The following is a 16,531-nucleotide window of genomic DNA, read 5'->3' on the forward strand; positions in this document are numbered from 1 at the left end:
TTACTGACACCAAACTTTTGATCTGTAGTGTACACTACCTCAAATTTCATATAAAAAAACACATCATTGTTACAACACGCAGTCACGCACCATAGAGGATTACAGCAAAAACATAAAAAGAGCCAAAGAGACGGCCTGGTTGTGTCGGTCTGTCATTATTGCGGTGCGTGAGTCACAGTCGTGTGTTGGCTGAGGACCAGCAGGGCACAGAGAGAGGATATACTCTGAATCCCAATCAATGGTCGCTGTGGAAAAACTAATGGTGGCTGCGGCGAGCAGATTCCAGCTAAAATTAGAGACGCGGCTCGGCTTGTGTATCTCTGAGCGAGCACTGATTAGCATTATCATTTGAATTCTTCTGATCATCCCATTCCCACATCTCCCTCCAGCCTTTCATTTCACATTTATCACTCATACTGTATGTACATCTTCTACTCCTCTCATTCAGACTGTCATCAGGCTGTTTGTGTCTGTGCCTGTTTTCCAGTCTTTATCTTCCATCTCATACCATTTTGAGGTCCCTCCAGTCTGTCACTTCACTGTCAGCCCACCAAAATGTCCATCTGTCCTTCCCCCTCATATCCTCTTCCTCCTCCCTTCATCTTGGCTGTTGTGAAGACTGATTATGAACTCCAAACTGTTCACCACCATAACACTGTCCTAACCAGGCGCAACGGCATAAAGCAACAAGCAATATAAGTTGATTGTTTTTTATTTCTGTGCCATTGCACTGGGTAATTCCATTTAAACTACTATCCCAGAGTTCCTACTAAAGGAGCATCATTTATGCACTGTCACATTTACCATTGCTCTGCAAATTTTCACAGACAAAATCCAGTAATTTCAATAAGAATCCACATGGTTGGGAATTTCCAGAGAGGATGAAAAGATCCACGCAGATTTGGCAATGGGTTCAGTTGACCATGCCAATTTGCTGCATTGACCAACAGACCACAGTGACTTTTGTCTGCACCGAGCAGTGCCTCATACAATTGAGCTTTTTCAAAATTTCGCAAATGTGAACACGCCATTAAAGAGACTTTTGAAATGGGAAAATTTTCAGTTCCTTAATTAAAAATAATATTAATAATAATAATTTAGTTCATTCATTTTGAGTTTGACATGATGAAAGTAATGACTTGCGACTCAGAAAGAAGACAAGAGCCACTCCAAACTATTCCGTGAGTCAAAACTGATTCACTAGTCCTTCTGGTTTGTTAAAAATCATAAGAATCATCAGTTTATGAATCAGACTACAATGGTCGCGCTGTATGATTATTGATGCATGCAATCCACCAGAGCAATCCAAAATGTATTAATTTATGTTTTTGTTGGGGTCCAAAAACTTACTTTAAAAAAAAAAAACTGTGGCACTTTAGATTTAGCAATACTGATTGAATCTATAACAGTGTCACAGAGCATTTTAAGATTGTGTCTGGGCCAAATAAGTGGAAGAATACAGATATTACAGGAATAGTTCACCACAAAATAAATATTCTGTCATCATTTACTCACACACATGAAACAATGAGGTTTCGCCAATCAAGTATGTTTGCGCTTGCGTTTACCATATTTGATGTGCTCTATGTACTCTGTATGTGCATTGATAAATGTTTATATTAGGGCTGCACGATTTGGGGAAAATGTCATATTGCGATAATTGAGGTCAATATTGCGATTACGATTGCGATATGCGATATAATAAACAAATGGTTTCATGAGTCAACTTGCTTGGTTCTCAAGGAAAATAAATGCACACACAGATTAGTGATAATCAGCCTAAAGAAAAAAGTTCTTTAGTCAAGAGCAGTGAGTGTTTTTCTCTGTTCCCTTTGTTCTTTGATTAACTTTAGCGACAGATTTTTTTATTTTTTTTTATTGCATTTTAACAAGAACAAAACATAATTTACATACAAGAGTACATATAACCATACATGTCAGGGGTAAAGAAAAATAAGAAGAAGAAGAAAAAAGAAAAAAAGAATAACTTTAGCGACAGATGTCATTAGTGGCTACTGTGTACTGTCCCTTTAAGACCAGCCGCTGTCAGAGACTCGGATCTCACACGCGCCTCATTCTTTCACGAGTCATCACAACTCTTCATGTTCATCATAAGATACTCTTATGTTATGAAGACACTCGACAAAAAGACATTTTGGCATAATTGTGTGTGTTATTGTTCGTTCAAGCTCGAAAGAGAACTGTATTCTGTCATGCTGTTTTGTGCGCACGCACGATATTAGCGCGAGTCTTTCTGTCTGTCACTTCACAGGCAGCGCGTTCATTTTGGCATACATGTGTGTTGTTCGTTCTACCGCGAAAGAGAACTTGATACTGGCGCGCGTCGGTGTTTGTGTGTGTGTGTGTGTGTCAGGAGGACATTCACAGGCAGCTTGTTCTTTTATGTCTTATCGCGCATGAATGGTTTAAAAGCATTTGCATTAATAAGTGCGTTAACAGCGCTAATTTGTTTATTTAATATAAAATCGCAGCATTTTGCGTCATACAATCGCGTAGGCTTGACATCGCGATTGCGATTGCGATACGATTAATCGTGCAGCACTAGTTTATATGTGAATAAAGTCTAAATTAAATCTGTTCATCATATCCATATGAATGGATCGCTTGAAAAGAGACTCAATCGCTTTATATGATGAACAGACTGAATTTAGGCTTTTATTCCCATTTAAACATTCACATCAGTTGTGGTAAATGGAAACTCAAGCATGTTCGCTTGACGTGTGAGAACCAATGAGGTTCGTTCTCGTGAGTCAAGCAAGTACGGTTGAGCTTCTGTTTATGTTCGCTGATCAATGTTTAAATGCGAATAAAGCCCTAAATTAAATCTGTTCATCATATAAAGTGATCAAGTCTTCAGAAATATTGGACTAAACCGCTCAGTTCATATGGATTAGTCTTATGCACTTGAGTACTAGTTGCTCAGCCGTCAATGGAGAGACAGAAAGCTCTCAGATTTCATCAAAAAAAAGATCTTCATTTGTGTTCAGAATATGAACGAAAGTCTTACGAGTTTGGAACGACATGAAGTTGAGTAAATGATTTTTGGGTGAACTAATGCTTTAAGGGAGCAAAATGTCTTAACATATAGAACACAAGTTGCCCATGCTATATTAATTGCATTAACAAATTACAGCATTTGCTCGCTCCACATTCCCACACAGCTTTGTACATATTTAGAAATAAACCTTTCCAAACGCAAGGTTGCAAATGCACAAGTGTGGAAGTGTGTTTTCAGTGGAGAGCGGCTTGAGTGGCGGCGCAGCCTGCAGTAGGTGGGCAGAGTATTGCAGCACAGCTGGTGTACTTCAGCATTTGTGCTCAAGAGTGCGAAGGTTACTGCTAGAGGAGCTTCTGTTTGAATAGACTCCTCATGATGATGGGTGACTGAGAACACCAGCTGAAAGGATGTTCCATTTCCTCTACACAAGCCTCTGATAAACGCTCTGGATAGAAGACCAGCACTGCAATCTGTATTCAGTTTAACATTGTTGAAAGTTGAAAGCCAACATTACCTATGAATCCATGTGGAACTGCGCCACTACCAAACACAAAACTAACCAAGTAGCCAGTACACAGTATAGCACAGCCAAAAACAATTTCCCAGAGTCGTGAACAAACAGAGAACGTGAACTTCCTGAAGGTAAATTACACAACACTAACAGCATTGAGGAAGAAAAAACCTGAATCATGATGACAGTTTTATATTCAATACATACAGTATAACACATGCACATTTTAATATCAAATGTGAACCTCACCTTCTGAAGGCTTGTTGGATTCAGTTGGGTTTTATCAATCATTTTTATAGCCACCTAAGGAGGAGAAGAGGAAAATGAGAACCTAGACTATATACACTACCATTAAAAAGGATTAGAGTCTGTAAAATAAATAAAATAAATCATGTTTCTGAAATTCTCTTATGTTCACCAAGGCTGCATTTATTTGATCAAAATATTCATTTAAAACATTTATATTGTGAAACATTACTATTAAAAACATATATTTTAAAAAGTGTCACATGATCCTTCAGAAATCATTCTAATATCCTGATATGGTGCTAATATTTCTTATCATCAAAGTTGAAAACAGTTTTGATGCATAATATTTTTGTGAAAACAGTGAAACTTTTTTTTCAGGATTCTTTGATGAATAGAAAGTACAACATCACAGCATTTATTTGAAGCAGAAATCTTTTGTAACATTATTATAAATGTCTGTATACGTGTTGTAATTCAAAAAAATTCCAAAAGGAAACATGAGAGCAGAAAAGCTAATATGTGGGAAAAGCCCACAGATCAGGAAACACACTCATGACTTCTGATTCCTCACCTCGCTTCCTGTGAGGATATGGCGAGCCAGTTTGACCTTGGCGAAGTTGCCCTTTCCAATGGTTTTTAGCAGCCGGTAATTTCCAACAAGAGGGTGCACATCATCCAATCCTGAGCCAGAATTCCGGTTTCGACCACTTGACCTCACAGATCGAGAGGTCACCTCCCCTCGGCCATGGCCATTCGTTGTATGCTGTTAGATTTCAAAACACATGTAAATTACAAACAATAACAACAACAAAAAATGTATATTAAATCCCTCCCAAAATTTCTAAATTATAATTTCAGTCTTGCTCATTTTATCCAAGCATTTGCCCTCCAGGAATTTACACAATTTCCGACAGTCATACAAAGACCAGGTATTTGGCAACAGACACAAAGGTCCCAGTCCAAGCAGAAATCACTAATATTGACTGCACCCATCCAGCGTCAGAGAGCTTTATTAGCACAGTCGCATCCATCATCACCCCAAATGATTGTCACGGTCACAAAATTATATCATGAGTCATCTGCATTTACCTTGACGTCAAACATGTTTAACAAAAGTTAATCAAAGTCTGAAATTAAAAACACAATATAAGTTAATCCCATTACTCTAACATTTCTCAAGGTCTCTTGTAACCTTGTGACAGGACCTTTGTGCAACATACACCAGGCAACAAATAAACTAACTGTTCCATTCAGAGGTCACGAGTGCAACAGGATGATGTTTATTAAGTCAGTGATTCTCATGTGGTACTAACACCTCTGTAAGGGTACGCTGACACTGCGCTATACAATGTTCCCACTAAATCCTGCATATTGTCCCTGACGCCCCGACTTGACTGTTATCCACAAAGCTCTGCCTAATAGATTATAAATCCACCAACACTCTAACACTTGATAATAAACGTTAAATAACATAAATGATACGACCCCCCCGCAATAAAACGCACAGAACGATCTTGAATAAAGGTCACTTACGCTTAAGCTTGCACGATGCCTCATATTAGATTGTGATCCTCTCATTTTTGTGTTTGCAAGTTAAATGGCATTGAACCAAACAACCCTGTCTTTCCTATTAGAAGAACTCATCAATACTCTCCCATCCAGCAACACTGACGAGCTGCATCACTGCTGGAGCCTTTTTGACACCGTGCTTGTGTACGTGTGTGTGTGTGTGTGTGTGTGTGTGTTAAGAGATTTTGGGGCAGGTGGGGCTAAGTGGATGGGTGATTGAAACCTCATTTGACTTAATTTTCAAAAGTGAGCAAGAGTTGTGTATTCAAATATGTACAGACATTATAAATATTAATAAATGTCAATACATGATCCATAAAGAATGACATTCACTCAGATATTGAACACACCGAAGCATCTACAGAATCCTTTAACTTAATATATGAACAGTGTGCACACACAATATTCTCAATTCATAAAAAGAGCAATGCATACATATTTAGATAGCTAGAACAGACAGACAGACAGACAGAACGACAGACAGACTGAGAGATGGAGACAGAACAACAAACTGAACGACAGACATATAGAAAAACAGATTGAATGGCAGACAGACAGCATATATGCAGTGGGAAAGTCAAAGACCGTAACTTAATGCTCATTATTCACAGGCATCTTTAAGGGGGACCTGCATAAGCGCGCGTGCCCATGTCACCTTCCCTCACTGCTGACGTATGAGCAGTAACCTATAGGACAGACTGACGCCAATGCGCAATATCTGCATCCTATTGGCGCATTAAACATGCAAACCCACGCAAGATCACTCACTAGTGTGCAGGGCTTTAACTAATCAAGCATATGTTGCACTCATTATGCAGAAAAGCAGCCAAAGTACCGATGCCCCAGACCCCATGCGTCACTTCAGCCTGGTGCCCCATCTGTCCAAAGACTGGCACGATACTGCTAATCCACTTAAAGCACACAAAACACGGTATGGAATGCGACACTGCCCTTAATTCTGGAGGAAATGAGCTGAATGGTTTTAGACGGCAGCATCGGGTTGACTAAAATCGCTGTCTAGGTAACTTCTCACTAGATGTTGGGACACAGCCATACATTGCGACGCGACATGATCAAATAATACACTAATAAGTGAATAATCAACACAGAATTGAGTCAGTTCACGACAGTTATCATTTGCTATTAACCAGTTACTACAACATAAACAGGCTAACGTTACTTACGTTTTCAGCCTTCCGTTCGTTGACGGTTGGCAGGGGGGCTCTTGTTGTTGACATAGTGTTGATGGAAAGCTGCTTTCCCAGAATTACAATTTGAGCAGCAGGTTTTGCAGTGCAACGAATAGGAAATATATTTGACCGATTACACGCTTGGTCAATATCATTGAATTGCTTCTTATAGCTGGTAACAAAGTTGTTAAAAGTTTGGGAGAAATATTCCGGACGCTCGCGGACGTTACTGTGTTTTATTACCGAGTGCACGCCATCTAAAAGATCCCTGAAAAGCGAACGAGACCGGTTAACTTGTGCACTGCTAAAAACATAATACTTTCAGGCCTGGCGTCGCTGTCTGCTTCATATTTCGGATGTCCGGTTCAGGTAAGAATGGAGAAAATTGCACTTCACGGGGCCTCCTCTGCGATCTCCCCCCAAAGACAATCTGCTCATCGAACGGTCCTTCAAACGGACTGTCCGGTATATTCAGTGGTAACGGCAGCAGCGGGGTAAAGCGGGTGATCACAGGCGTCGGGTCCGCGGGGAAGTCACGCTTGTTGACGGTTCCATTCCACCCGAACAGCCGCGTCTGTCGCCTCTGGTTCAAAGCGAGATCCAAGATGGCTGCTCAACAGCGCAGGAGTTTCGAGCCGAGCCCTGAGCGAGACAGAGGAAGTGAGGAAACAGACGGATCCCTGTGCTCATTGGAGAGCGCCGCATCCCTCAGGGAGCTGTAGGTGTTCATATGGAAAAAGGGGGAAAACTTCGTCATACCATAACAACTGTGTGACACACCCTGTTCAATTGAATTGTAATTTCATCATATATGGTTTGACCGGTTTGGCAAATGAAGACAAAGGTTTTCAGTTAATTGGTCAGTGTGCTTTACTCAAAGATGCACGTTTGAGAAATGTCATTAAAAGTATTGTGTGCCGACGTGAGATGGACGATTAGATTTATTAGTTTTGGGGAAACAGCTGTTTTGTTCTACATGGAACGGGTCGCCCCCTTGTGGCCAGGTATCAAAAACAACAACAACAACAACAACAACAAAACAATGTAACAATAAAAAAAAGAAAAAGAAAATTTGTCTTAAATTGTTTGTCTCAAGGAATATATTCCTTTATGATATTAACCTTTTAAGGTTATAACGTTATTAAATTGGATATAGGCTACTTTAGGAAACACTATAGAGGATGCTGTGTGAAAGATTAACCATGCTTTCCAAATAACTCAACAGGGGCCATGCTAAGTATTTCCTTACAAAACTTTTTTTCTCTCTCTCTCTCTTGCACGAACACAAAACATTAAAATGAAATTGATCAACATGACTAAAATTAATATAATTAATGTGTTTTGAATATGTTCTTCCACCTGAGTCATGAGTTTACAGCAGGTTCTCAACCAGGGGGGGCCATTCAGCTTCCAAGAGGGCTTCAAGATCATTTAAAAATATATATTTTTAAAGTTACGTCAGAATAAATAATAAATAAAATATGTAGGCTATAAAATTAAGTAAACAGAATTTATAAATGCCTAAAGCAATCAGTTGTCATCTCCATGTCTGTGACCAGCATCATGACACCAGTTTACCAAACTTTGATGACTGATGATCCCGAAAATAAGTGGACTATTGAAAAGAACAGCTGAACATCAATTTACAAATAAAATATAGCATTTAATACCACCTTCTTATTGTTATTTTGGATAGATGTAAACAAAGAAAAAGAGAGAAAGCTTAATGAGAAATATACTTAGTTTTAATAAATAGAACAACAATTTCATGTTAATGTAAAAAATGCAGCAACAAAAAAATGTTTTGGTTGTGTGTTGTTTTTTTTTTTATAGTGTAAGTAATGCTTATCTATTTAGCCTAAAAATGTCAACATGTAACTGGAACATGAATTTACATTGAAAAACAAGCAAATAAACAAAAACAAAAAAGCATTTCAAAACACCATATGTGTCAATATGCCTTTTATGAATCGAATTTGCCTATTGCAAATGCGATGTAACATTTTCCTGGCTGCATTTGACATTTTAATTAAATGCCAAATGTAAACATCAAAGAAAGAGGGGCTCCTACAATGGTGGACCTTGGAGGAAAAGGGGAGTGCCAAGACCCCTAAAAAATGGTGGACCTTGGAGTAAAAAAGAAAGGGTGAGAACCACCCATTTACAGCTTAATGTCAGTTTAGAGGTGAATCATCAGTTATGCCCTGCTGTGAATCATCAGTTATCCCCTGCTGTATTCTGCCATCTAGTGGCCATTTTAGACTTGACATTCAACCATATTATTTCCCACAATAGACAATGGCAGCAGTTACTACTACACAACATCTCAATAGATGTCCTAAGAACAGCCGTAGACTGGGGAGCAGCCTGTGTTCTCTTTAGCCAATCAGAAATACTCTTTGACTAGGAGCTATGCATATTCTGGATATTCTTTTTTTGGAGGGTAGGGTTTTGGTGAGAAGGCATGTGGTTGAAGGGAGTGATGAATCAAGTGATACTATTTAGTTAAGAAATCAAAATAGTCCATATAAAGTACAGCAAAAACCTTTATTTTATGATTTCAAGAAAAAAAAAATCAGATGTACAGTATAAGCAAACCCATGAATCAAAATCAAGCTCACAATACAACAAAATTGTTCAATAGACAATAAAGCTCAAAAGTTCTTATTACTTTAGCAGCAAGTCAATGAAAGAGCTATATTAAAACCATTCTTGCAAATCAAATATAACCAAGGAGAAAGTGAGACAAAACAAGACTGGGGCTAAACAGGAGGCAACTGTGATCCGTTTGATCATTACAACAGGAAGCAGCAAGGTTCCAGGATGGCAGCTGCTGTTTCACTTATTTCTTTAAATGGCATCTATATCAAGGTCATCATCCTCTTCTGCTTTCTTTGGCTGAACGGTCTCCACCTTCAGCTCTCGTGCAGAGTGAGAGTACTCAACCTGAAGACCAAAGAGAGTTCAAATGAGAAAGACGAAGAATCAGAATATTACACAAGCCTTTCTCTAATTCTAGCCCAGAGAAGACTAATGTAATAATTACAGTCTCAAGGCTCCTGCTGACAGATAAAATATAATGCTGTTTCTTCTAATTTACTACAAATTAAGTTTGTGTTTGCGATTAAATGCCACGTGTACGTGATTATATATATATAGCAGAACAGGATAGATTTTTTTTTCTTCCCATGGTGGAAACAAGCTTCCATAGGTTCAAGTGTTAATAAAACCGCTACACTATATTCTTGAGAAATGGCTGAAGCCTGAGAAACAACTAATTCTTCCAAGGACTGAGATCAAATCATGCAGCTATAGCTGGATAAAGGGACTTTTGTCCAATCTGCTCATAAATAAATTGAGCTAATCCAAAAGTTTCAAACTGGTAAAAAAAGATGTATTGGGGATGAAATTACCTCAACGTTTTCATCATCATCTTCCTCCTCTGCTTCACTCCCCTCGCTCTCCTCCTCTGCCTCCTTCAGCCATTTGACAAAGGGAGCCGCCTTGGCATGGATCTCCTTGGCCAGCTCCTTGGAAACATATTTCTTTGATACCTTAAAACAAAGGCATATTAATCACGATTCATAGTTCAAAGAACTTGATCTTATTAAATGCTCAATCAGTCTAAGTTGTATGTAAAATTGGGAAATGCACACCTTCTCTGCCCATGCGAGAATGACATCCTCCTCCAGTAGGTCGGCATCATAGAGATCTTTGAGAATGACGGCCACTCGTGGCAACAGCTGACTTTGATAAAGCTTCACCAGACACTCAAAACCTCCCAGCAGATACTTCTGAGCTTTCTTATCGTTGAGGCAGAACTGCAAGAAAAGAGAATCTATCACTTTCAGCACTGTGATTGTGGTAAAACTATGTACATTTATCAAACATAAGCACTTTGTTCGCAGTCTTTCGCAGACACGTATGTTGAGCTAGATAAACTGTTTTGCACCAGTAGACAGTTTTAAACAGCTTCATCTTCATTTATCTCAGAAGGAAGTGAAAACTGGTAGATATCAAAGCTGCTGATTCAAAAGTGTCATTTAAATTGCTAGTCAAGACTTATTTTTAGCATGGCTTTACACCATCATCTCAGCTTGTAGGCAGGTCTCAGTGTCCTGCTATAAATATTCATCTATCACTAGGCCAAGATGGAAACTTTTATTAGTATTTTAAGGGGTAATTTCGGGGCAAAATCGGTCAAATTCTGGGTGTAAAATGTATTAAAATGGAGGCAAAAATTGAATAAGTTACAGGGGTGTTTCAATTAGTCTTGTACATGCAGATACTGTGTGTCCCATCTGTCAATATTTAAAATTAAAACTGGTGTTGTTCTGAAAAAGTACCCGCAGGAAGTGACGTTTGTATTTCTTGATTTGGTCTCTAATGTTCTCGTCAAAGAGCAGTTCACTCAAGATGAGCGGTCCCATGGCTCTCACATCCAGCCTTTCTGCTTCAGCCAGAATCTCCTTATCGGCAGAGCCAATTGCTCCACTCTCTTTCTTTTGCTGAGTAGAAAAAGAGAGATGTTTGAGTCCTAGTAGCATTAATAGATCTTTGATTATTTAAACCTTCATGTTAATTTAAATCTAATTTACAGAAGTATGGTAAACTACCATTGAAAAGTTTGGAGTCAGTAAAATGTTTTGTACAAGAAATTACAAAAATACAAACACTTAATCAACAAGGACTCAATACACTGATCTAAAGTGACAGTAAAGAGATTTATAATGCTACAAAAGATTTCTATTTCAAATAAATGCGGTTCGTTTGTACTTTCTATTCATCAAAGAACGCTGAATGCACAATTTCCATAAAAATATTAAACAGCAGAACTATTTTCAGCATTAATTAGAAATATCTCTTGAGCCGCAAATCAGCATATTAGAATAATTTCTGAAGGATCATGTGACACTGAAGACTTGAGTAATGATGCTGAAAATTCAGCTTTACCATCACAGGAATATATTACATTTTAAAATATATTCAAATAGAAATGTATATTTAAAATTGTAATAATACTTATCAATACTGCCATTTTTACTGTATTTTAAATCAAGTACGTGCAGCCTTAGTAAGCATCTTTTTAAAAACATACCGACCCCAAACTTTTGAACAGTAGTGTAACTTCACCAGATGCAAGGGCATCATAAGAAAATGTTTTTACACTGGAAACCAAGAGTGGCATTATTTACTTTGACAAAGTTGTAGAACATGTTGACCCTCTCCTCCAGGGGTTTTTCCAGGTCCTCGCTGAGGGTCAGGTTCTTAGCATGGTCACTGATCTCCTCCATACGCCGACGCTGGGCCTCCTCTGTGGTTTCCTCTGCCCAGTCATCGTCATCTTCCTCACCATCCTACACAATCCCCACAAACATACACTTTAATGTACTGGTTACAAATTACAGTAAAAAAATGTTCATGGGTATCTCTTACCACAGCATCTGGTGCATCTATGTCGTTATGGTTCCCAGCCTCACCACTCCCCGAGCCATTCTCCTTATCCTTCTTCCGGTTTTTCTTCTCCTTCTCCTTCTTTTCTTTCACACAACTGCTATCACTCTCTGCATTTTGAAACAGATTAGCTCTTAAAAATTGTGTTTATAAAGCTTAAATGAAAAGCTAAAATTAGAAATTTAAACAGCAAACAAAGTACACATTTCTGATACTAAATATAGTAAATAACAGAAGCAGATGCATTTTAACAGTCCACAACTCACCAGGTGGGTTTTTGAGGATGAACGTGCACAGTTTGTGCCGAGTGTCCAGCATTCCCTGATTACCGCAAGCCTTGCAAGAGCTTCCGATGGTCTGCTTCTTTGGGTTAACATGCTGCAAATTAAACATTAGATACTATGAGCACCATTTCTGAAAATAAAAGGATTTTTGAATTGACAAAGGTTTCGATTTTCAAAAACCATGTGAGGATTGGATTGCAGTGTTTTTAAATAACAGCTGAAAATGTGGAAGTATGGAAGAAACTTGCTATTACAAGGAATTGCAATGGTTTATTCGAAATGACGTTACAGTGTTCACTGACATTAGATAAATCAGTAGTTTCTCTTAGGCTTCTAAAAAAATACATACAGTTTTAACGCCGATAATTATGTAAATTAAAATGTGATTAGAGCTAAGATAGCTAAAACGGTCAATCAATATAAGAACAATTTATACCACTCCCATATATAGCAGACATTTGCAGACTTTGAGCTTATTAAAATAATGTTGCAATGAAATATAAATATTAGATGAAAAACTTAAAACAAACAAAAAAGTAAGAAATATTAGGTTTAAATAAAAATAAATAAAACGTTAAAGTACTAAAATTACTAAAACTGAAATAAGAAAAATAAATTGGAGCTTTAAATTATGAATATGAACACAGCAAATAACTAATGCTTTCACAACCATGGATATCTTTTCAACACTTGTGTAGGCGTTATGAAAGTCAAAGGACAAAGTTAAGTGTACAGAACACCACAGAGCAACTGCCCTTGCCCAAAAAGGCAAAAACAAGTTTTAAGTACACCTCAAAATGTTCTCCAAACACTATCTGACCGACAGCAAAAGGAAAAAGTAAACAATCTTTAATTTTTAACCATGAGTGGACAAACCTTTCCAGCAAGCAAAAACCCTGATCGTCAACTTACCAGGTCAGTCTCAGGATTGTCACACTCGGAGCACAGCACAAACTTGCGGATAAATCCATCCAGCATGTCCTGCAGTTTGTTGGCTTCATGGGATCCGTTTACGATATAGCGGTCATTCTTAGCATCAAACTGAGTCTGCGCCCCCAACTCACAGCCAAAAAACTTAGTTGGATCTGATGAAATAACAGAGAAAAAAAAAAAAAAAATCATAATTGTTTCATAATAAAACACTACTGAAAGAATAATGTCTAGATTATAACTAATTGTAAAACAAACTTACAGGTTGGAGGTCTGTTCAGTGCCTTTGCAACATCAACCATGTTGACAATGACCGTCTTGATTCCATTCCCTTTGCCTTCCACCTATTAAATTAAATTGACAGAAAAAAACATTTTTTTGATCTTTTCCAACTGTTAATATTCCAACTATACACCAATAAGAAATTATTATTACTCTCCGCAAAAATAATTAGTGAAACTATCATATTTATATAGCATTCAGACCAAACCAAGTCTCTTGTGTACCTTGGCAATCAAACGGGGCATCTTGTAGCGGTAGAACTGGTCCGACACATTGCGGTTGACGTTGACAGACATTTTGAGTGATCTGAGACACTATCAGCAAGATAAGAAGATCTTGAATGGGATTTTTTGGGTATCTTCTGTCTGGAGAAGAGGGGATGACATAAACAACTGCAAGTGTGCTCGGTCTCTGACATGAAAAAGATCTTGCCACAGTGGCTGCAAACTCCTTGCTCGTGGACTAGGTTTCCTCCGCTCGCTTTCCAACAGCTGCGCAACAGCTCTGAAAAGCAAAGTGAAATGCACTATTATACAACAGTTAGGCTATTTCCACTCCTTTCATTAATTAGATAAGTTACTTGGCATCCCACTTGATGCATTGGATTGTTCTGAAAGCCATTTTGTAGGCAAGAGAGATATACAAACTAGCTGGCCAATTTTTGTAAATAAAAAATAAAAATCACAGCTGTGCAGATATTTAGTACAACAGCACCATTTCTCTTCTGTGCAACATTTGAATAATAACCAATTCAGGACTTGAATCAAAACTGTGATCATATTCATTTTTGAACATTTAGTGACTCATTTTTAGGAATTTAGGAAATAGTTTCAGAAATATATAAAATGTATTGTGTAGCAATCTATTTGAACTTATCACAAACAATACTTATATAAAAAAAAAACACATTCACTAATGATCTTACGCCTAATAATATGAAGAAGAAAAAAAGGTTGTTAATGTTTATTGTCTTGTCACATTCAATAATTAATTTAATGCGTCAAAGAGCATAAAAGTAAGTCATAAAACATCTAAGGTGGTTAGGCCACATATAATTAACTTTACAATAAATATAATAAATTACTTTTAATGTTCTCTCTGCCATCCATTATTACAGGAAAACTATAAATTATTTTTTTTAAATAATTAAATAGAGTCCTTGATCAAGACCCCAGATACTCACGTCATCGACTGCGTCAGAAGGTTTAAGAATGACTCAAGCCAAATGAACACGTGGTGAGGAAAATTTTACAGCTGTAAGTTACGTGACAGACCAAAACCAAAAAAAGTAAAATTACGATCACGTAGTATTGTGCGCGTGTCCATCGGTTAGTCTCATTTAAAGTACATTAACGTTAAGAGAATAATAAATATTTAGAGCTCACGCCAGTGTATAAGGATCTTTTAACATGCGTTAATAAATGATATGTAAGCTAACGTTACCGAGTCACACGTATTGCACCCAAGGTCGATGTACACATGGTTACCCGCTCGAGCTAAACCCATTACGCTATTTTTTACATCGAAATAAACACGTCGAATATCGACGACTGCCGTTATATCACCCTAAATGATTTAAACACAGCAAAGACTCGTTTGCTTTGACAAACCTCAGAAAGAGTCGTAAAGTTGTGTGATCGTCGCGGTGGTGCAGAGTGCGTCACGGTTAGCGCGCAGCGGAGTGCGCAAAAGCACCACGACGCCATTTTGTTCCCCTCCGTCAAGCTAGTTCACACCCATTAGCTAGTTATAAAAACCACCAAAACACTCGTTTCCAAGTCATATGTACCCAAAACGCATTTACAAATGTGTAATAGGTATTTGAAAAGCAGTTTAAGCAAATAACCGGCCGTATACTCACCGTTTCCGTAAAATAAAGACATAAACACAACGCTAGTCGTCCACCGACGGAGTGAAGGGTTGACAGTGGAAAGCCTGGATATGTTGGGTCGTGATCCAAAGAATGTAACACGACACAACGGTACAGAGAGATAAAACCTGGGAAGTGCTGAGCGATGCAGCCGATCAGTCGAGGGGTATCGGATTTCCGGAGAGAAGCTGGATTAGAAAAAAAGCTAGATTTGTCACATGTAACTTGGCAACACACTTGCTGTGTGATACTTATAAAGCTAAACAGCTCCCCGCTTCGTCATAACAAGAAAACAAATGTTTTTTTTTCAAACGACTTATTTGGCATTTATTAGAAACACTACAGATATATGTCTGAAACGTGTTAAATTACCAGCATGTAGTTATAAAATTGGTTCTTGTCACGTCTTACCTTTCCAGAACCTTCTTTGCTCCACGCAAAGGCAGAATGAGTTGTGAGTGCTGATGATGGGCGTGTACCTCGCGTGCAAGCCACATAGCCCCGCCTACCGTGGCCATTCATTGGCTAAAATCTCTTCCTGTATTAAATTTCCTAACGCTGACTTGCTCCTTTTGACGTCAATCATCACTGAATCACATATAATCAGTATTTATTTCGTTTTACGTTATTCTCATGCTGCAACTCATACCCCGCGATGGAGAATTATATAGGTTACGTAAGTTAGCTTAGTTGAGGCTTTTTGCATCAAAGAAAATGCTACGTCCTTTTTGAATAAAGAAATAGTAAGGGGAGTTCAGGCTGTAGCAGTTAGGCTACTGTACCCAAATAGTCATTGCAAAACTTAAATGGCTATGTTATGGAATTAGGCTTTATGTGGCTACCACATCCAAATCAGATTCACAAAAGATGCAAAACCACCAAGTATTCCATATGTCTTTTGTGTATCAAATGCCATCAGAAAACTTAGATTATGATTCTTAACCTTTTTGACTACAATACTGTTTTTTTTTTTGTTTGGTTTTTTTTTGCATTTTAATTAAGATTACGGAATTATAACACAATTTAAATCATCTTAAGACTTATTGGGGCCCCCAGAAGTTTGCTGAGGCCCCCCTAGTGGGCCCCTACCCTCTGGTTGCATGCAAACCATTAACTTAGCATACAAAAAGGAAGATGTAAGACTATTGACTTTAATGATACTTGTGGCATGTC

The 16,531-nt window shown here is 38.0% G+C and overlaps 2 protein-coding genes across 9 annotated transcripts in view; both read right to left on the reverse strand.

Moving 5' to 3' along the window:
• The window catches only part of mark3a (MAP/microtubule affinity-regulating kinase 3a), a 35,291-nt gene extending 27,750 nt beyond the window's left edge, over nucleotides 1-7,541 (reverse strand). For 5 of the 7 annotated variants that reach the window (XM_079854596.1, XM_079854599.1, XM_079854595.1 and 2 more), the window contains exons 1-3: nucleotides 6,533-7,541; nucleotides 4,351-4,542; nucleotides 3,780-3,833 (exon numbers count right to left, since the gene is read on the reverse strand). In XM_079854596.1, coding sequence (XP_079710722.1) covers nucleotides 3,780-3,833; nucleotides 4,351-4,542; nucleotides 6,533-6,586 — 300 coding nt within the window. In that variant the 5' untranslated portion in view covers nucleotides 6,587-7,541. Of the gene's footprint in view, nucleotides 1-3,779; nucleotides 3,834-4,350; nucleotides 4,543-5,312; nucleotides 5,465-6,532 lie in introns of those variants that run through there. The other 2 variants (XM_079854597.1, XM_079854601.1) reach the window with 2 other exon arrangements.
• A 1,525-nt stretch (nucleotides 7,542-9,066) lies between these two features.
• LOC307148886 (eukaryotic translation initiation factor 5-like) lies at nucleotides 9,067-15,861 on the reverse strand. Of its 2 annotated transcripts, XM_079854810.1 has the most exons (12): nucleotides 15,770-15,861; nucleotides 15,350-15,546; nucleotides 13,713-13,992; nucleotides 13,469-13,550; nucleotides 13,189-13,361; nucleotides 12,259-12,370; nucleotides 11,975-12,102; nucleotides 11,734-11,895; nucleotides 10,885-11,046; nucleotides 10,195-10,359; nucleotides 9,952-10,092; nucleotides 9,067-9,484 (listed from the first exon to the last, which is right to left on the reverse strand). In XM_079854810.1, exons 3-12 carry the CDS (start codon nucleotides 13,782-13,784, stop codon nucleotides 9,389-9,391), a joined length of 1,293 nt encoding a protein of 430 aa, XP_079710936.1. In that variant the 5' UTR covers nucleotides 13,785-13,992; nucleotides 15,350-15,546; nucleotides 15,770-15,861; the 3' UTR covers nucleotides 9,067-9,388. The 2 variants fall into 2 exon arrangements, with proteins under 2 accessions (XP_079710936.1, XP_079710937.1); XM_079854811.1 differs by lacking the exons at nucleotides 15,350-15,546; nucleotides 15,770-15,861 and adding an exon at nucleotides 15,099-15,231.
• Nucleotides 15,862-16,531: the final 670 nt, after the last annotated feature.

This window comes from Squalius cephalus (genome assembly GCF_949319135.1).
Source record: "Squalius cephalus genome assembly, chromosome: 21".
NCBI classification, from domain to species: domain Eukaryota; kingdom Metazoa; phylum Chordata; class Actinopteri; order Cypriniformes; family Leuciscidae; genus Squalius; species Squalius cephalus.

What these genes read in the sequence shown, in the direction of transcription:
- LOC307148886 (XM_079854810.1), bottom strand. Translation starts at nt 13,784, where the DNA reads ATGTCTGTCAACGTCAACCGCAATGTGTCGGACCAGTTCTACCGCTAC. An exon ending in TGCCCCGTTTGATTGCCAAG is followed by an intron (nt 13,551 to 13,712) that starts GTACACAAGAGA and finishes TTAATTTAATAG; the next exon opens with GTGGAAGGCAAAGGGAATGG. An exon ending in TTCTCGCATGGGCAGAGAAG is followed by an intron (nt 10,093 to 10,194) that starts GTGTGCATTTCC and finishes CTTTGTTTTAAG; the next exon opens with GTATCAAAGAAATATGTTTC.